Source organism: Daucus carota, chromosome 3, assembly GCF_001625215.2.
Source record: "Daucus carota subsp. sativus chromosome 3, DH1 v3.0, whole genome shotgun sequence".
In the NCBI taxonomy this organism is placed as follows: domain Eukaryota; kingdom Viridiplantae; phylum Streptophyta; class Magnoliopsida; order Apiales; family Apiaceae; genus Daucus; species Daucus carota.
In genome coordinates this window covers 38764222-38786864 of record NC_030383.2, presented here as the reverse complement: position 1 = coordinate 38786864, position 22643 = coordinate 38764222, and the positions used below count along the sequence as shown (strand labels likewise).

At 33.9% G+C, this 22643-nt stretch overlaps 1 protein-coding gene across 3 annotated transcripts; it reads right to left on the bottom strand.

Annotated features, from left to right (window-relative positions):
- Positions 1-548: 548 nt before the first annotated feature.
- Positions 549-21487, bottom strand: LOC108214384 (phosphoinositide phosphatase SAC3). 3 transcript variants are annotated; one of them, XM_017386361.2, is made up of 16 exons: positions 20929-21487; positions 18867-19071; positions 18623-18788; positions 17451-17673; positions 16896-16972; positions 15465-15652; positions 15295-15392; positions 14947-15080; positions 14646-14771; positions 12928-13318; positions 11646-11767; positions 11457-11570; positions 6115-6297; positions 3191-3346; positions 1220-1328; positions 549-993 (listed from the first exon to the last, which is right to left on the bottom strand). In XM_017386361.2, exons 1-16 carry the CDS (start codon positions 21079-21081, stop codon positions 874-876), a joined length of 2565 nt encoding a protein of 854 aa, XP_017241850.1. In that variant the 5' UTR covers positions 21082-21487; the 3' UTR covers positions 549-873. The 3 variants fall into 3 exon arrangements, with proteins under 3 accessions (XP_017241850.1, XP_017241851.1, XP_063944826.1); XM_017386362.2 differs by having other exon boundaries at positions 619-993; positions 6115-6192; positions 20929-21233; XM_064088756.1 differs by lacking the exon at positions 20929-21487 and adding an exon at positions 20069-20185 and having other exon boundaries at positions 619-993.
- Positions 21488-22643: the final 1156 nt, after the last annotated feature.

Below are 22643 nucleotides of genomic sequence, written 5' to 3'. Positions count from 1 at the left end.
AAGATTCGTCGTACTTTAAATTGTTAATTACGTGTAGAAATTTATTTTCTTTTTTCCACCATGAATTATAGTCCAAATTTTGCAGTTTTATATATTGGTATTCGTATTACATCAAGATCTTTATAATATAAAATTTAATTTATCCTACAAATATTAATTTTTAATCATTAATATACTTCTTATAAACAGCCACAAAATTATTGTACTATACAAAGTACTATACAAATATTAATATTGAATTAATAATATAATTTTTATAGACCACCGCAATGCGCATATATATATAAAACAAATAGTTCAATACTACAACACATCTAATTATTCCTGTAAATTTGACGAGCTCGTGTCGATTGGGGTCATGACTTGTGTACAAGACGAGCTGAAGACATAACAATATTCCATATTAATAGGATGGTTTCGTAGCTGTTTTGTGTAACATGAAAATTCGAGCCAACTTTTAAGTTTTCGGACATTTCATATTCTGATTGTAGGAAGATAATTAACTACGTGACACAGATATCAGTGCGATCAATAGATTACAGATAAACTTAACAGCAAAGCTCCAAGTTATATAAAGATATACAATATTTACAACAGTAGTCACAAAACAGAGAAAGCTACAAAAGGAATGGCAACTCATTTACTTTTTTATACTATAGTCTTTGTGCAAGGGGTTCACAAGTCAAATTAACACTGAAATCACTAGTGAGGGTAATATATATTTGACTATATACTATCACATATCTAAAGGCTGGTATATAAAAGTATTCGTTTTGGTTTTCATCCGTCTGAAATTTAAGTGATGCTCACGAGGACGCCACTTCTGAACAAGCTCAATTTCAATGCTTAGTGCTGTGTGATTTTTAGCTGATTTCAATGGCAGAGCGTCTCTCCGGAGTTTACCCAGCGAGCAAAACTGTCTGAAAAGTCCTCTGCAACATCAATATTGTTATGACCATCATACGATACCTCTGTGCCACTCATTTCCATCACCTACCAATGTAGCCATGCATTAAATATAGAACACTGTTTTTATAAATTGGGGATCCATATAGCAAAAAAGCCATGTAATTCTTAGTACTTGGCAAGAGAAAGGGTCAGGCATTTCTTCTTTTCTTTTCCTATTTTCTATGAAGCTTTTCTTTAGATAATGTGTAAGCCTTTGATACTATGGCCCTACAACATTTATACATATACGCATAGTTAAGATTCTACTGACCTTCATTGTGGATCCATATCCACTCGTGGATGTACTTGTTCCTGCTACTGGCTCACTAGCAATGTTTTCCGATGACAACATAGCAATTGGTGAACTTGTGAGCGCTGACCTGCATTCATGGAGTCAAGATGGCTAATAAGTTCTTCAAAAAACACTTAGATGATTAGAAGATCTGCACTAAATGTAGCTCCAAGACACCCAATGATGCGACATCACAGTCTAATTTGCTACTTGTGGCTTAAGTGAAACCTAAAAGGCTAGAAGAAAAATCTAAAGGCAGATAAGCAAATATTATTTAAGATGGGTCACTAAAACAACTGAACTGTAAACGCAAATTTTAATCACCAAACTGGGCCGGCCAAGTATCTGCTACATAGTTAAATATATATTACAAATACTGATATACCAGCTAACTTCATATACTCTCTCTCTCTCTCTCTCTCTCTCTCTAGATATATATACATGGACCTTCTCCTTGAGGATCCAACAAATATGGTAAACTAGTAACTCTTACAATAATTTAAATGTTAAAAACACACGGCATAAAGGACACGTACTTGCCTGTAACACTACATAAAATACATAACATTAAAAATTGAAGAACAAAAAATAAAATGTCCTGTATTTGTTTATACTTTGTAGCTTTCTCACATGTTCTGCATTTTATTTATTTATCTGAAATATGATTTTTTATTTGTGTAATTTTTTTATTTTCTCGCATGTTCTGTAATTCCTTTGTTATATATTCCAATTTTTATTGTTTGTTATAATATTTTCTTATGCTTTTGTTTTGTTCTATGAAATATGTCGCAAGTTTTTGAAATATAGAAGATATTTTGATAAACTTTGTAAATATTACAGTATATTTTAAATAAAGTACTTAAAATTATATAAAACAAAGAACCTAAGTTTTTTCTAATATGAAAAAAGGATAAACATGTACAATTTTTGTATAAATATATTTCTTAACTTTTAGGTATGTTCATTATCGTTTTTGATGTATTTTAATATTGATAGTATGATTTAAAAGCACTTAAAAAAATTAAAAAAATGGATAAAAAAATATGATAGCAAAATAAAAACATAAAATATATTAATAACATGAAATACAAAAACAAAATAAAAAACCATTCATACGTGTAAGGACTAACATTTACAGTTATATAAGTTACAGTTACGCAAAGGTGGGGTACACATATAGGAGCTAGCAGTTACACAAAAGTTTCACCACCCCCCGAAAGCTTCCCTCAACCAATTAATCAACCCCAAAATTCAATTACAACAAATAATTCAGTCATATAAACCCAAAACATATGTAAACCTTAATTTAATTATGGACCCTAATTTGTTTTAAGTTGGGGGATATTTTAATAACACCCATGTATAAGCTATTGATACTAAAATATGCATAAATTTGGTGATTTTTGTTTTTGAGGTGGTAATTTTTGTTTTGCGGTGGTGATTTTAGTTTTCTAGCGCCGATTTCTCGTTTTCTGGTGGTAATGTTTTGTTTTCCGGTAGTGATTTTTCGTTGCCGGCAGTGATTTTATGTTTGTCGGTGGTAATTTTCTGGTGGTCGCCGGAGGTGGTGGTGGTGGTCGTCGGTGGTTGAAGGTGATGGGTAGTTGAATTAGAAAATAGTGAAATATTAAAATATTTAATGGATGGTGAGAGATGAATATAGTGTATTAAATGAGTGGACAAGATCAAATCTCATTTCTCACACTAGTGTGGGTTCTCATTTGAGCGCGACCCTATATATACAGGGTTGCAATCCACAACGAACACCTTAAAAAAAAAAACCTTAATTAAACAAGAAGGCTTAAGTTTTTAATCCCCCGCCGCACCACAAAAATATATAAACAAATAAAAACCAACTAGTCGTTTTTTTTCCACAAATAAAGAAACCTTAATTCAATTACAAAGATATCACACTAAAAAATTATAGCTTCATAAAGCCAACAAAATTACCTGTCAAACAACTCATCACATGAATTTGCAGAAGAGGAAAGCCAATCTAGGTCAACAAAATTTGAGCAGTCAAGGGCATCCCCACTGTCACACTGGAGGCATCTGTCATTTTGCCCGTCAGGGAAAAGCTTCCTGGGCGGCATCTGCTGTGTATACCTAGAATAGAAACATTTAATCACAAAGGAGTTAGACATTGTTTACATGTAAACAATTGTGCTTGCACGTACAAAGATATATGCTTTGATTTAATAATCGAGAAAAAAAATAAGAAGCAAGGTCCGAAAAACTACGAACAAGCTCCCTTGTTGATCTAGATCAACTTAATATTAAATTATAACTGAACTGAAGAGAACAATAATGTAATATCAATTTTGTATAGTTCTTTTTCACATACGACAGGCTGATAAAGATATAGGATTAACAACGGTGCACAAATTTAGACATGAAGACCGAAGAACTAGTTACAGGCTGAGTGTTATCATGTATGCCTAAAGCAGCAAGATAGTCTAAAGATCAAATGATATCAAAAATGAAAGATAGGGGTAATAAGGTAATATCCATTTTGTATAAATTTTATAAAGAATATCACCTAAAACAGTTGCATCATATCACTTACTATCAGCCATTTTTCCTTTTGTTCTTCATATATTGTTGATTATTGTGAATCTGCATTCTTCGCAATTTTGGCTCCCACTATAGAACTCAAATATAAAACCCTATCAATAGCTCTTGTTCCAGTATCACACTTGTTAACCTTCGATTGTTTCAATATAAAATTTCGCCAATATTCACCTTTAATCTCTCCAAATCAATTTCCTCGTCATAGATTAGATTTTGATCAATTTGCAATTATGTGATTCTAATATTTTTATGCTACATTTTTGTACTTGTGAACATTTTAGGTTGCAAAATCTTTAATTGCCCAATCTTACACTTGTAGAATTGCCCATGTCAGAGTGAGTACTCGAAGGTAAAATGAAGAGTCCGATTAACATAGTTGCAAAACTGCCACTAGTTTCAATTTCAATATCTACCGTTGATATTAATTATTAATAGTATAAAATTAGTTCATAGGTTCCTCATCTAAACGTGGTCACGATAGAATAGGTTTCTCTCTTATGCTGCATTGAGTTCTCTGGCTTTACAAAACCATATCTGACAAAAAAAAAAAGAGGACCTCACCCAAAACCATCCATAAATATACATGGCATGTTCCTGCAAACCTCCTGGCCAACAAACTCTATGAATCTCTATAATGGATCAATATACAAGGTGTCATTATTAGTCAACCTTTTCCACAAGGTTCAAAGGAAAAATTGTGCCATCAATCCTTCTTTTTCCTTTTTTATTTAATCAGCGACCCCTGACTCTCCATCAATATTTCTCTAAATTCTTCGAAGTTGCAAGAAGTTCTTTGAGTTTTCATGAAATGGTACCAAAGTAAAACATCATCTTGATTGCATACTACAACAGACCAAACCTTCACTGTTGGTGACAAGAGATTATTGAATTCAAAGTAATGTTCTGGCCTTTAAATTTTATGCCTTCAAACAAGAATTTTTTAGATCGCGGTAACGAGTCCTTGGATGCTTTTAGAGGTGGCGAGCCATCAGTCAAATAAGCACCTTGTTCTTTGTTTTCACCACTATCCAAATTTTGCTCCAAAACTTCGAAAATTGGTGTTGCTGTTTTAAGGCATTTCATTTAACCATTGGTAAATGCATCCAAAGATGTTCGAATAATGGGCTTTTGTCTATACCTTATAATTTTTTTTTAAATTAATCCTTTAAAATTCTAATTCAACTTTTAACATCTGCTTGTCAAGTCGTTTCATGTTTGCCATTGTCCAAGGAACAAAAAATGATGTTATAGTAACCAACTAACTGATATATAATGAGAACATGAATGTATTTAATAGTTATAATAGTCTAGAAATAGTACGAGACGTTCAGACTAAAATCAGTTTTTATTCTTACGCACACGCGCTTTCATCATATGTCTTCATGCCTTCAAACATACAAGTCGCTTCCTACTTATAACCGCAACATCAACTCATAATTCCTAAACTAAAACTGAAATATAAATAATTCCACCAAATCCTCCCTTTCAAAACACGAATTAACTATTCAAATTTCGTAAGCGGTTAAAGATTGTAATGAATTTATTGTGATGTCTAACAGCTAATTTGTTTCCTTATTTGTTAGTACCCTTTATTAGGTCTTACTTGTTCACATTTAGGGTTTTCCTCCTATAACCTCATGCTTTCTATTTACGATCTTGGATTTTACTAAAATTGAGATTGTTCTCGTATTGTTATTGCGATCGAAACCGTTTATCCATACTGCCGTTCAGAGGATCTTTAACAGTTTAATTACCTTAGGGACTAGAGAATCTTCGCCGTTGACGCAAACTTATGTTTTTTTTTTTTGGGCAAGTAATATCCTTTCATTTTCTTTTATTCCAGAAATCCTTCTTTCTGAAAGTTGTCCACCATCAAACTACTCTATGCTAAATCGATATTGTGTTTTTATTCTTTACATTAGGTTCGCAATGTAGTATATACAAAGAAATTTATCATATAGTTCATCAGCTTATATTTGTTACTAATTGATTTGAAGTGTATAAATGTTAATTAGCATGTATATTATTCTTAGTAACAATTATACAATTCCATCTCAGTGTCTTGTTTGCTAGTGCCTCATGGGTAAGCACCATTACTATTCCTAGCATCCTGCCATGGCTTTCATCTTCTTATCATCCTCACCCTCTTTATATTAGTATCAGCAACCCATGCAACAAATCTTAAACCATTAGTGTTACATTTCATACAACTTCAGAAAACATGTTTTTTCCTCATGGAGAAAGCAAGACATTGTACAGCTCAACTTCAGTTACGTTTATATAAAAAGTCAAAGTAAACAAACCTTGAGAAGCTCAAGTCAGTTTCACAAGCTGAAACATCTGTTGTTGATTCACCAAACACCTTGCTTCCTTCTTGGCATCTGTCAGAAAGGGCAGATTTAGATAAACCCTTGCTATTTGAGTTTGACATCAGGGAACTGCTTTCATGAAGTATATTCTCGGACAATGATCTGTGGATAAATGACCTATATATGCAGAACATGAGCAATTACAGTAAGGAGAAATTCATCAGCTTCATAGCACGAGTACACAATTGCAACAAATTTTGCATATTGCTGTTGAAATATTGTGCAAACTTCCTGAAGTTTCTAGAAGTACTGAGAAGATAATTATCTATTCTATAGGTTCATGCATTAGAAAGATTAATGTATCTGCATTTAATATAAGTACTATGAATCTATCTAGGCTCATGCATCTAGTTATTATCCAGAACATTCTATTACTACTATAAAATGCATTATGCAGATTTGTATCAACTCAGATTTCAGCAATAAGAATATTTTATAAGTAATCTGTTCTCTCTTAAGTTAAACAGCAGTGTGTGCGAGTGTTCTGCCTAGTGTGAAGAATCTGATCTTGGGCATGCAGTTAGTGTGTCTACTGCAGTTTAGAGAGTGTTGATAATTCTCTCAACTTAGTATCAGAGCTGTGTTTTTCAACTGATCTGTGGAGGCTACTTGCTGGCAGAAAATTTGTTCAAGACAGAAAATCTGTGCAGGCAGCTGCTGGTTCCTGTTTTTGGTTCATGAACAGATGGATATTAATGGTGGCGCATTAAATCAGTTCGGCATGGAGAAACTTACAAACAACAACTATCAATATTGGAGGATGTGCATGAAGGCGTATCTCCAAGGACAAGATCTATGGGATATTGTTGATGGAGGTGATACAGATTTGCCCCCGGATACACCTGAAAATTCTGAAGCAAGAAGAAAGTGGAAGATTAAGTGCGGGAAAGCCTTGTTTGCATTGCGAGGCTCTATTCACAAAGATCTAATTGATCACATTCGAGATAAGGAGTCTCCAAAGGACGTTTGGGAAACATTGGAGAAGCTTTTTACAAAAAAGAACACGGCCAGACTTCAATTTTTGGAGAATGAGTTGGCAAATACAACTCAAGGGAACATGACGATTGCTCAATATTTTCAGAAAGTGAAGAATTTATGTGCTGAAATTTCTGAACTTGATCCAGATGAGCCTATCAAAGAAGCCCGAATGTGAAGATATCTTGTTCGTGGCATAAAGAAAGAGTACACCCCGTTCTTGACTTCGATCCAAGGATGGGCAAATCAGTGTACACCCCGTTCTTGACTTCGATCCAAGGATGGGCAAATCAGCCTAACATCATCGAATTGGAGAATCTGCTAACCAATCAAGAAGCCTTGGTAATGCAGATGGCGAAAACTTCAATTTCAGAAAATGATGAAGTGCTGTTCGCTAGAAAACAAAGGCACCATACTTATAATAACAAGAGTTGGAAGGCAAATAATCCCAAAAGAGCAGCTGATTGGAAAAGGAGTTCCAACAGTGAGGAGCACAGAAGCTGGCCGGGGAAGAACTTCAATCAAAAGGAGAGGAATTCTGACAATTCGCAATACGAGGCTAGGAAGAAGATTATATGTAACAGGTGTGGTAAACCTGGACATATAAAGAAGTTCTGCAGATCAAGATTTGTAGAAGGAAACGCAAGTGTTTCTCAAAACGAGGAACATTCTGATGATTGGGGAACTTGTCTTTCAACTGAGACGACAAATTTGAAGAACTTTATACAAGAATCAGCCTTAACTTCTCTTGATAAAGGCAATGTAGAAGAAGGTTTTGCAACTATCGATTATTCAAAAGATTGGATAATTGATTCAGGTTGCTCTCATCATTTAACAGGCAATGATTCTTTACTTTCACAGCAAAAGGAATACATCGGAAATAAAGCAATCGTGACGGCAGACAACTCCATTCATCCAGTTGAGAAGGAGGGAAATGTAAAGGTTAAGGCAGTGCAAGGACCAGTAAATCTGACCAGTGTATACCATGTTCCCGGTATGACAAAAAATCTGATTTCTGTTTCCCAATTAACAAATTCTGGTCGATATGTTTTATTTGGTCCAAATGATTTCAAAATTCTGGAGAATGTCAAAAGCATTGACGGTAATACAGTATTAAGTGGGAAGAGAGTTAATTCTCTCTATGTGTTGTCAGCAAACGAATCTTTCGTGGAGAAAACAAGCCGGCAAGATAAAGCATCTTTGTGGCATTGTCGTTTGGCTCATGTGAGCTACGAGAAGCTGAAAAATATTTCAGCAAACAACATTGTAAATGGGTTGCCTAATTTGGGAAAATCTATTCATGAAGCTGTTTGTGAAGGATGCCAATATGGTAAAGCTCATCGTCTTCCATTCAAAAAATCTTCAATAAGAAGTACAAAGACTTTGCAGCTGATCCATGCTGATTTATTAACAAGTAATGCAGCGAGTTATACTGGCCTTCAGTATATGCTTGTAATTGTCGATGATTATACGAGGTTTTCATGGGTGTTCTTCATGAAAGAGAAGTCTGATACGTTCTCAGTCTTCAAGCAATTCAAAAGGAAGATTGAGGGGGAGCTTCGAAGACGGATCAGGTGTTTGCGGACTGATAATGGAGGGGAATTTACATCAAACGAGTTTGCTGATTTTTGTGAGAGACATGGAATAAGAAGACAATTTACATGTCCGCGAACATCGCAGCAAAATGGAGTTGCTGAACGCAAGCTGAGGCATTTACAAGAGGTAAGCAGAAGTTGGATACATGAAAAAAATCTTCCTCAAGAGTTGTGGGCAGAAGCTATGTGGTGTGCTTGTCATGTGATAAACCGCTTGCCTTCAAAAGTTATCAACATGAAAACTCCCTATGAACTTCTGTACAAGGAGAAACCCTCGGTTTCATACTTCAGAATCTTTGGTTCTACATGCTATGTTCATATTTCAGACCAGCTACGTGCCAAAATGGATCCCAAGGCAAAGAAATGTGTATTTGTGGGCTATGATCCTAATAGGAAAGGATGGCGATGCATGGATCCCGAAACACTTAAGGTTGTGACATCAAGAGATGTTGTCTTTGATGAAACATCGTCTTACTATGTACAACCTATATTAACAAAGCTTGCAGATCCATCAAACGATGAGAATGAAGATGCACATGACAGAGAAACTCTTTCAGCTACAAATGTGCCTCACGATAATTCTGAAAGTGAAAGTGAAACAACTCATGAACAAAATAATGAAACTCATGGAAGGGATCAGCAGCCTCGAAGATCACAAAGAACACGGAAGAGGAATGAAAGATACACTGACTACACTATTGGAGCTGAATATGATAAGATTACTGAATGCTTCTTTGCTGGCCCAATTGATGAATCTGAACCATCATCGTATGAAGATGCCAAAGGCAATCCAGATTGGGAAGTTGCTATGAAAGAGGAAATATCAGCAATGCATAAGAACGAGACATGGGATCTAGTTCCTAAACCTGAAGGAGTTAAACCAGTTTCTTGTAAGTGGGTTTACAAAGTCAAGCGTAAATCAAATGGAAGTGTTGATCGTTATAAAGCGAGGCTTGTGGCTCGTGGTTTCTCCCAAAGTTATGGGCTGGACTATGAAGAAACTTTCAGTCCAGTTGCAAAGATGACGTCTGTTCGAGCTATTCTATCCATGGCCGCCTCAAAGGGATGGAAACTTTGGCAACTAGATGTGAAGAACGCATTCCTTTACGGAGACATTGATAGGGAAATCTATATGGAGCAACCTTTGGGGTTTAAATCAAAGAAATTTCCAGACTATGTATGTCGTCTCAAGAAAGCTATTTACGGGCTTAAACAAGCACCACGGGCCTGGTTCGGAAAAATTGCTCAATATCTATCATTTTGTGGTTATTCTTCCTCAAGTGCTGATGCGAGTCTATTTATAAAGAAGGATTCGAAGGTGCACGTACTTGTGTTATTATATGTCGATGACATGATAATAACCGGGAATGATGAGCAAGAAATCAATAGATTAAAGGATGAACTTGCTATCCGTTTTGAGATGAAAAATCTAGGGGAGCTGAAAAACTTTCTTGGTTTGGAGGTATCAAGGTGCAAGGAAGGTATTTTTGTCTCTCAAAGTCAATATACTAAAAAGATTCTTAAGAAATTTAAGATGATTAATTGCAGATCAGCAGCTACACCAATGGAACAGAACCTGAAGTTCAGAACTAATTCTGGAAAGGAGCTCAAGGATGAAAAAAACATATCGCACTTTGGTTGGAAGTTTGATTTATTTGACAATCACAAGGCCAGATATATCATTTCCGGTTGGAGTTGTTAGTCAGTTTATGCAAAAGCCAAGGAAGCCACATTTGGATGCAGTGAAAAGGATACTTCGCTATCTTAAGAATACAATGAACTACGGGTTGATGTATAAACAAAGTGCAGAAGTTTTACTTAGTGGATTCACATACGCAGATTGGGCAGGAGATCCCTCATCACGACGATCCACTTCAGGCTATTGTTTTGACCTTGGGTCATCTGTGATATCGTGGTGCAGCAAGAAGCAAGCTACCATAGCACTATCAAGTACGGAGGCAGAATATAATGCTGCCACACTTGCTGCACAAGAGTGTGTGTGGTTAACAAGATTAATTAAGGATATTTCTCATGCTTCTATGCAACCAGTGGAGTTATATTGTGACAATATGAGTTCGATTCGACTAGCCTCAAATCCGGTATTTCACGCGAGGACTAAGCACATTGAAGTGCATTATCATTTCATACGGGAGAAGGTGTTGCAAGAGGAGATTGATCTTATCAAAGTTGATACAAATGAACAACTTGCTGATATATTTACGAAGGCTTTACCTAAGGCGAAATTTGAGTTTATTAGAGAACAACTCGGCTTGGTTCCTGAACTTCGCACAAAGGGGGAGTGTTGAAATATTGTGCAAACTTCCTGAAGTTTCTAGAAGTACTGAGAAGATAATTATCTATTCTATAGGTTCATGCATTAGAAAGATTAATGTATGTTCATTTAATATAAGTACTATGAATCTATCTAGGCTCATGCATCTAGTTATTATCCAGAACATTCTATTACTACTATAAAATGCATTATGCAGATTTGTATCAACTCAGATTTCAGCAATAAGAATATTTTATAAGTAATCTGTTCTCTCTTAAGTTAAACAGCAGTGTGTGCGAGTGTTCTGCCTAGTGTGAAGAATCTGATCTTGGGCCTGCAGTTAGTGTGTCTACTGCAGTTTAGAGAGTGTTGATAATTCTCTCAACTATTGCAGGTTGATAGCGGACTAAGAAAAATATCTATTAGCTCCATACCTTGCATTCTCATCAGCGTATTGTTGACCGTAGCGATATGCATTATAACGCTGGTCGGTATCCAATTCCCAGACTTCGGGTTTTCCATCTAGTGGCTTAAAATGCCCCAAGAACCTACCACAACAAAATCAGCTTACAATTAATAAACTGACTGTAATAATTTAGACAATAAATCCATATATAACTTACACATTAATGGCACTTTGTTTCTCTGCATCCATGTAGGCATTACTGTAATACCGTTGAAGAGTTCTAAAGAATTCTTGGGATTGCGTTGCTGCTTTCCATTGTCCTCTCCTCTGGGAGAAAATCTATAAAGAAGAAAAGTTGTGTACAAGAAGATTAAAAATTGTGGAACAGATAAGAACATAAATACTCAATTTAACAATGCAATATAGAGGTAGTTACAGTCTCTAATGAAATACAAACAGTGGAGAATTAAAAAATATTTCAGAACTCTGAACTTTTTTTCATTGGATATTGAAATGCGGAATTGCCAATAGAAACTGATATGGACCATGTCTGCCTTGAATTAGGGGTTTATTTTAAAGTGCCCACTGTTCTCGCTAAAATGTCTCGCCTAGCTACCCGATCTCCATGGGGACTCGTTTAAAGCACTCAATCACTATTTATATCACTTTGTTGAATCTTGAATTTTTTTTTTTAACAGAATCAAGGATCTTTTTCCTAATAGATTAGTTTTAGACATATAGGTAATTCGGATTTTTTGGTTTAATCACTACAAATCAAGAACAAGAACAAATTAAGGTTGAAAGTGTTAAGAGAAGATTATTAAAAACATATTATATTTATATATGTGTTTTAATGTGCCTCTGCATTTATAGTTGTGATTTATTTTCATCATATGAGCCACGTGCTTTACAGTTCATCTTTTGACTAGGATTCAGTTAAGTTTTCTGTCAATGTGCTTCCTAATTTTAACCTAGTGATATTTATAGTGATTTGAGTGTTTGAAATGAGTCCCTGTGGAGATGGGGTAGCTAGGTGAGATATTTTAACGAGAATGATGGCCACTTTGATATAAAACCCCTTGAATTAGTAGTCGGTAAGTGTTAAACTGTTTCTAGTTTTAATATACATACAGTTTTTAGATTGCACTAATAAAATACAACAAAAAAGTAAAGATGCAAATTACCGTACAGAGAAAATTATCATTAGAAACTAATATTGTATGTATCTGAAGCATTTATTATTCTTGTCAATTAACACTTCTCAACTCTTGCATAAATGCATTCATACAAAAATCAATGTTTTAATCAAGCATGAAATGCTAACAAATCCTTAAAATGCTAAAGTATAATTAACTTCGTCAAAATAAACATATATACAGATCAACACTGTAAATCATCTGTCCGAAACCTTACATATAAAATTTAATATGCCAGTTTAATCAATTTGATAGAATATGCATATTCAAAACACTTAATCAGATCTTAAGGCATTAGAATACCTTATTATGTGCAGCTGAACCACCATACTGGTGTGCCAGTGTGTCGCCCATTCTTTCATATAACTTCATTAAATCATCAGCCAGAGGGTCATCGAGGTCAATTTTAGAAGAATCTTCTTTCAATCCTAAAGCATGTAGCTGCTCACCCAGAGCAACCAGCCCATATGCATATTGTGCAACGTTAGTTCGATCTAAGCAGTCTATGCAGTTGGTCCTAAGAACTCCTTTTTGGAACAAAGGCGGTTTGATATTGTGACTCCCATTGGCAACATAACTATCACAAGTTTGCCTCAATTCCGGGTTATTTATGTCCTCATTGTCACTATCACATAGTCTACCATTGGAACTATTGCAATTTCTTGGGGAGGTTATGTCCGGAGCAACAACATTCCTGTGTCACAAATGCATTACCACTTTACAATCAATGCATCAAACATTCTTAGAGGAAATATTACATTTTCATATGTCAATCACACATAATATATATCAATGTGATTTAGCAATCTGGAATTCTATGATTTGAATATTGGTCATCTTCTGCAAATTTCTTTGCAGTGAATTCAATAGAGTTCATGAGAGATATTACTCTTGTACAACCCCATGAACTTTAAACAGCATATAGTTTCTTCATGTCTCTCTGGTTTTCCTCGACAACTAGTTCTAGTCATGCCAAGGAACTAATGTCCATGAGAACACAACAAAAAAATCCGAAAAATCCAAGTACTCGCACAACGAAACTGCTTACACCATAGAAGTGGTCCTCAAGGTTACATGAGGTATAATATATCACTGCTCTTACATAACTCGAGTAGGGAACGGAACTACAAATCTATTCTTATGGCAATATCCAAGCAAAAAAAAGGGTTGTATCAAACTCACAACTAAATTGAAAATGAGAACTTTAATCACTGGGCTACTTGAATCCTCTAGTCAATATTTAAAGATTACACCTATTTTAACATGCAGAGTACACATTAAAAAAACAGTTGAGACTGAAACCCTTAGTATGTTAAAGTCAAGGAAACATAGAAAGATGTATCGCCAAAGAGTACTTTAGATGGGTATGGACTATGAGCCTGTTTGTCTGGGCTTAAAGCCCGGGTTTTAAGCCATTTTCGACTTTAAGCTAAAAATTGTCTGATTATGTAATAAGCCAGAAGTCAGTTTGGAGGCACTTTTTTTAGTGAATTAATTTTTTTAAACTTTTTTTTTTATAAAAATTACCCTCAAGACATAAGTTACCCATAGATCACTTTAATTTTTATTAAAAAATTTTAATAACTTATAAGTCAGTTACAAGTCAAAATTACCCAAACAGAAATTTTAAGCTCCCCACTTATCACATTAAGTCATGTTAAATCATAAGTCATAAGCCCAGGCAAACGGGCTCTATATCGCAATTGTCTGGGTGTGGAAAAGATAAATATTAAATAGTACAAAAACATCTGCAATTTGAAGTTAAGATTGCAGAACTGCATTTCCAAATCAACTGAATGAAAAACATCATACAGGGCGTTTAGGCCATCGGAATTGCAATAAGAACTGCCTTGGACAGATCAAAAGAAAATAAACGGAAAAAACTTGACTTTCAGCAGATGTAACTAACAATTATTTTCACATTGACGAACATATACATATATATATATATATATATATATATATATATATATATAATAAGATTTAAAGACATGAATTGATATAGTGAAAGATTAACTTACTCAAAGTAAGGCCATTTTAAACTTCCCGAAGTCAAGTCAGGTGCAACTTCACAGTAGAACAAACCAGTAAGTGTCAATGCGTATGCGGCCAGTTTTCCTAGAGTTAGCAAGATATTTGTCTCTTTGCTGGACAAAGTCAAAGTATTTTTCTTAGATAAACAAAAAAAAACTTAAAACTTTAAAATAAAACAAATAATGAAAGTGTCAAGGAAAAGGAAGAGTGAATCAACATCAACAGCACATATCACTCAATAAAGTTAAATTTAGGAAACCATAAAGAAATTGCAAGACGGACATATACCTCCGAGAATGCTTGTTCAGATCCCAGTGAAGAAACTTTAAATGACTTTCTTCTGACAAGTCTTTATTGATATATTCAATAGCATTCGCAAACTCTGCACGAAGAATAGACTCTCGGGGCCTTTTTTCATGGGTCTGTTGATTCCAAACCAAAAAATTAGGAAAGAGATAACTGAGAAATGATATATCATTCCCTAATCCCTATCATTAGAAACTCTAGATAGTCTATACACACACCTACAACCTTAATTAACATGTGTTCCAAGATTATAAGGTGTTTTATGCCTGAATCAAAAGATCTGGAAGATGATTTCAAAAATTAAATCCTAATTACGTCTCTGGAACTTACCTTTATCAAATTCAAAATTATTATAGGGTTTCCATATCTCTTGACAAGATTTTCAAAATGAAGTCTGGTAGCCTCATAATTCTGGTCCTTCCTTGATACTGAAAACCATGCGTCAGTCACCATGATTTGAAATGATAATAAAAAGTTACCAAGTAACTACACTAACAAACCTATAATATCAGGTTTGAGATTCAAACGTGAAGTTTCTTGAGACCAGAAAAGTGGAATGGACCCACGATTTTGTACAACAGAACTAATTTGCGCAGGACACTCTTGAGGAGAATCTTCAAATACAATCTGCTCCGTCTCCACATCATTAGCAACTTGTCCTTTTTCATTAACACCACGTTTTAAATACCTATACCAAAAATGGATATACATAATTTTATTCTAAGAATGGTATCAATGAAATGGGAATAGACGCACCACAAAAGTATATAACTAAAGAATTTTATCCTAGTATTGGAAATGCTTTCAACAAAAACCTATGGAATAGGAATTAAATATGACTAACGAATACTGCTGTTGAAAAACCTTGCTGGAGAGAGAAAAAAAGTAGTACTCCCTATGTCCCATTCATTTCTATACAATTTCCTTCTTGGGATGTCCCATCATTTCTATACGTTCCAAAAATAGTAACTTTTAATAATATAAAATACTATTACACCCACTACTTTCTTCCACTATCTCCATTCTATAATATTATAATTACTATTACACCCACTACTTTCCTCTACTATCTCAAATCTATCATTAAATATAAACGGGTCCCACCACTTTACCCACTTTTCATAACTCATTTTTACACTTTTTCTTGGTCACCGTATCCATACCCAGTGTATATAATTGGGTGGGATGGAGGGATTAATGATTAAAACAAATATTTTAGACGGCCATGTCATAATAGTCATAAGAAGCTTCCAACTGACTTTGTAAACCCTCTGACAATTTTAAGCTCAAATTGTCAATAAAGGACCCTTACAGCTTCAAAATCAATATAGACCCAGTAGACCAACATTAAATGTAAGTGTTTAGAATGCAATGCATAATAATAGCGTAAACATAAAGACCCGCCAAATCTTACAGTCAGAATAAATAATTAGTGTATTATCATCATGCTAATCATTTACGTCAGTGATTTCTATTTTAACATTGTTCTTGCAACAAACATTTATCATTCATAACTGCTTCCGCCCAGAATCTGTAGTGAACTATTATAAATTATATTATAATGTACATTTACAAACTCTCATGTCAATTTAATAACTACATGACCTTCTTTTGTATATTATGCCCTAGTATATGAGCTTCTTTTGTAGATTATGCCCAACAATGTATAATATCTCGTTCAATTTTCGGAGATGGCATAGACTTTTTAAAGGTCACAGCAGAAGTGCTGAAAACTAACTAATACATCAGCATCAAATGTCAAATTGGATTGTAGCCTTGACCAAAACATCACATTTAATGTTCTTTCACAAATCACACAGCACGCAGATATCGCATAATTTAATAAAACAACTGGGAAGAAAAAGAGTTTCTAAATTTATATTTCCAGCAACGCAGACCCAACTGGTTCTTTGTAATAATATAAAGTTAACCTTGTCCCAGCATAATGTCTTGATCGTCTTGCAATAAGAGTAAGCTTAAAGTTCCGTCCAGAAAAAGTGTGTGTATCCTGATATCCAAGCACATAATGTTAATAATACGAATATAGAACTTCTATAGCATTTATGAGTGTCAAAGTAAATGTCCTGTTAAGCAGATAAAAAATTTAAACTTATATTAATCAGATTCACTGGACAATGGAAATCAAGGGTTTATCGCCATACTTAAACAGCTGCCAACAAACTGAAGCTCGAACCTAGTGTTATTATTAGAGGGTGGAGATAAGAACAATGTCCATTTATAATTAATCAGATTTACATATTTATATACAAAAGGACCAAATTAGACCTCAAATTTCATTGAAGATGCCAAAAAAAAAAAGAAAAAAAAAGTGAACTCAGATTCAGTGATCGAGGACAGATGGATCATAAGATAGTTCATTTAGTTGGCGCAATATGTCAATTTAAATCAGTAAACAATACTTCAACTTTTAGCCACTTTAGCCACTCATAATTTCTTTGTAAAATATAAAGGAAAAAGAACCTCACTTGTTTAAAAAATCCATAGACTAATGCAACAGTCCAAATAGTATTGTGGAGAAGGTTCCGGATGCCACGACTTAAAAATTCATTCCACACAAACATGGAATTGTAAAGAACCTGTTCTGGTTCTGCGTCACACATGTTCTTCTGCAGACTACGCATAACATAATATGAGTAGCTGAAAAAGAAGTCCTTTGTCAGATCCAGGGTGCAAAGGAGCTTCTTGTATCTACAACAATGAGAACACTATATTAATAACTGCCGCTTAGGATATTGTCTAAGGGACTGAATGTCAAAGAAATGCACATACACTTAATTATGAAGTAAGAGGTCACACTAAAAGAATGTTTGTCGTACAAGATATGATAGTAGTGTGGCCTTGGTGTTGCAAGAATTTTTACAAGAATGTCTTCTAATCTGTAGAAATACTATCACTTTATTGAACAGGTTCACACATTCTCCACTACAATATTCCTGCATCACTTGTATTTGAGACTTCTATTAAGACCCTTCGTATTTCACTGAAGCTGAAGTGCACTCTCTCTATTCATATTTATACTAGCTATTAATCAAACAGTTAATTATACAAGTGAACCCAATTTAGAGGCTTGCATGCGAAACATTATTTGGAAAACATTAAAGTGCATATGATATAGCAAGCATCAATTATATAAAGACTGAATAATTATGTCTTTAACACTAAAATTTATTTATCGGCGAATTAAAATTCTCCAAAAAAGGCTCAGCACATGGTATAAACATCAATAATTTAAACACAAAGTAGAACATTCTTGTCTATCTAAACATTCTAGTTGAATAAATGATAGGGAAAGATTAATAATGGAAAGAAATTAAAAATCACAAATAAAAATTAATCGAAATTACATAACAAGTGTTGTTCCTAAACATGCAGGGTTCCAGGCGGAGACCAAATTTGTGTGTATATACTCCCCTGTTCCCTTTTAAATGCAGAGGACTGCACTATTTTTAATTTTTAGCCCTCAAAAAATAGGCATCAACAAGAAACAATAGTTTAGTGCCCCCAACAAATCAGAATTTACCTTGTCATAAAAAAACAAATCATAAATTACCATCTCTGTAAGACGAAGCTTCTATAAAATAACAATTTCTGGTGCTCTAAAGATAATATCAAAATCTGCAAACAATTGGATAATAACCTGTTTTCGTTCCTCGAATTCACAACGTCAGAACAAACTACAGGATTTGGAAGAGGAATTATCTCACTCTTGGATAGAGCATATATGGTATGACCACAGATAGAACCAATCTCCCTTCTTTTTGTGATAAGCAGCATGTAGTATGGCCCAAAAAACTTGATGAATCCTAACAAACGCAAACCGCAACAAATTATACTAAGGTTAGTTCAGATAGAAATGACATATCGCAACTAGAGATGCATACCAACGACACCATAACAGGTGGTGACAAATTTAAGCCCTCCTGTGGACATGTTTCCCTCATGTATCCTTCGCAATAGATCAGAGCATTCCCTTTCTGTATATGTGGTAGGATCCTCACAAACATTAAGCTCTAAAGGCTCCAGCCTGTCAATCTTTAACACTCTCCAGTATGTTCTATTTTTGTTCCTTCCAACCATATAGAAATTCTGCAGTAAAACATAGGAATTGTATTAAAAGATTGCAACACAAGGACTCAAGTATATATTACAAGCATATATGTCCATGCTTTTGTCGATAGAAATGTGAATAGAACATAATAAAAAGATGTTATTAGATGAACAATCTATTGTCGACACTTTAAGATTCTCTCCAACTAATATATAGTGCAGGAGAAGAAGTTACTACACAGACAATGCATGAAGAAATATTAGTAGACACAGCAGCAGCAAGTACAAATGATGAATACATTCTCAGACATATAAGATACCAATCGCAACATAAGCTAAAAATATATGCACCTGAAACAGACTTCCATAAGTTCTATGATGAAGTAAAAGCAATTATCGTATATGTATTTGAATAACCGGAATATATATATATATATATCATGGACAAAAGTATCATACCAATGCTGAAGGAACTTAAAAATGTTTTAATTTCACAACTACAAACTTATACAACCTAAATTACTGGCTTGAAGCATAGTACCTTATTCAAGTTTGCAAGATAGAATAGAGACAAGCTGCAGATATACAGTTCCAAACTCAAACTAGACTTATTCAACAGAGACTCTAAAAAAATAGACTGCAGATTTTCCGAATAGGCAGTATCATTAATAAGTAACTTATATGGTATAGTGGGACGGGGATTTACTAGACAATTTAAGTGTGAGAATCCAGAGTAAATTTAAACCTCAATTTGCAATGACAAAGGCTATTTGTCAACCTCAAAACTTTGTAAATAGCTTTTATTGAGGAATAAAATACAAAGTTTTATTCCTCAATAGCTTTAATATAAGAATGAGCAAATATAATAGAATTTAAATAGAGAAGAAATCCAATAATGCATATCACGGCTACTTAACTTTGCCAAATATATCAAGTGAGTACTAATGTTGTTACTAGTGCATAAAAAGCTGTACATCTTTGAGCACTAGTCGTTAAAACATGGAAATGTATGCTATACTTCAAATAAATAACGTACATCTTCCATTATCTTTTTAACTTGACATGTCTGGTTTAATTTCTTCCTGTCATATGAGAAAACAAACTAAAGAGCTAAAGTTAGGTGTTATAAACCATAGTCTTGTTCTACAGAAATATATAACAATCAAAATTCAACATAACTTGCCAAGTTAAATCTTCACTTCACTGATGTTGTGGACCCAGTTGACCACCCTGGCATATAGTTCTTGCTTATGTCAATATAACATCATAAAGCCATATAAGATTCCTCAACACTCACTATTTTCATTCTAGGGTATAATAAATCTTGTTTCCACAAATATTTGACATGGGGAATCTTGCTGGAGTTTAGTGCATTCCATTTAAAGTGGAAGTTGAACCTATACATCTAGCAGTCAGCAACTCACACGAAATTAACAAAACATAGATATATTTGCATGATTTCAACCTCTCTAGGCAGTCAGCACTCAGCAGCTCACCCGCCATCAACACGACTTAACCAAGTGACGTAATAACCATGGTTCATCAAAAATGACCCATTTGCAACATACTTGCAGACCAAAAAAAAATTTGTGTTGTTGACAAACAGACATTACTACCACTCATCAACTTTCTAGAAAGATATGTATATACCTTTTATGTCCATAAAAGTTCGAAAATATATGGGGAGAGTTGTAAAGCAAGAGGTCACACACACTAGGTCTTGCAAAATAAAGCAATAAGAAGTGCTAGTTACGAAAGTCAACCACAATTCACAAATGTAAGCAGAGTAATTTCGATAAAATGAGCTAAAAAGCAAACAGACACAAATTGATAATACGAATAATGCAAGTAAAAGTAATTAATGAAGAAAAAGAGCAGGGATTGAGAAATGATCACCGATTGAGTTGCATAGAGCCGAAATTTCTGCAAAACGCAATCATGTTCAGTAGAAACCGCGACGCTGGGGGAGGTTGGCTCAGGTACTTGTTTCTCATCCTCAGGCACAGCCTCAGGCACCTCTTGGTGTTCATTCTTCTTCTCTAATGACATATTCTTCTTTGTTTAACAGAAATTGTAACGAAATTCAGCAGATCCCGAGGCTTGCTCGGGAATCGATTACAAGTGCATTCAACTTATAAATTACTGCTAATTACATACACAAATTACATACTCTACACGAATAAATCATAAATTGGCATTCCTGCTGTTACTATTATAAAACTTGAATCTGATGATGATACAGGAGAAGAGAAGAGAGAGGAGAAAGTGTAATGTAAATTAGAGATGCAAGAAATGTTTGGAATTGTAAGTAGAAATTGAGATGAGGGAGATCTTACTTGTTGTTTATGTATGTGTATGTGTGTGTGATATGATTAGATGATTAGAGAGAGAGGGAGAGAGAGAGGAGCGAGAGAGATGAGCAAAATGAAATAAAAACCACATCTTGGGTTCGGGTATGTCATGGGTGGCCGCATCACACAGCTAAGGACTTGTTTGGTTGGCCCAGTACTTGCAGGTCAATTACCGGCTTTGAACTTCTGAGTCTATCTTAGTAATTTCTCATTTTATCTTTAAATGTAATAATTTATTCTAATTTTCCTAATAAACTTTTTATTTAATAAACTTTTTTTACAGAAAATATTAGATAATATTGATGGCGTATATTATAAAACTTGATTCCACATAGAACATATTGTTATTCTTTTAAACTAGTGAAAAAAGTCGCGCTTCGCGGCGGCGTTATAATTTTAATACTAATTAATATTATAATAGCATAAAAATAATTTTGAGTCATCTTCCCGTTAAACATATCACTAATAAAAAAATATTATAGTTGATATAAAAATTTGTTTAAGTGGTCATCCTGTCAAATACAATACTAATAATAAGATTAGTTCGAACCGCACTCCCGTCAAATACAATATTAATCCATAATTATTATTTTTATAATAAAACTAAATATTATAATTTAGATCAAAATTAGTTTGAGCCGCTATTTTGTCAAACACAATACTAATAACAAAAACATTATAACTTAGATATTTGTTTGAGTCGCCTTACTGTCAAACACAATACTAATAAAAATTATTCTAATGCACACGTTAAGAATATATAGATTATGATAAAATTAAAAATTATAATTGGATAAAAATTATTTTGAACCGTGGTCCCGTTTTAACAAAAAAAAATATATTATAACATAGATAAAAAATTATTTTAGCCACTTTCACGTCAAACATAATACTAATAGAAAATTTATTATTATTTAGATAAAAATTAGTTTGGGCCGCCTCCCGTGCCCGTCAAACACAATACTAATCAAGAATCATTTACATTATCATAAAATTAATATATGATTTCTATCTTATATATCCTATTTTATTTGTTAATTATTTTTATTTTATGATTCCTATTTATTAGTTAAAAATTATTATTCCTTTGTAGTTTTAATTTTTTTGCTATTAGTTTTTTTAATGATTATTATCTTTACCATCCTTTATATTCTATTTGAAATTTAAGAAACACGATACTAATAATAAAATTAGGTGGAACTGTACTCCCGTCAAAGACCATATTAATCCAAAGTTATTATTTTTATGATAAAATTAAAT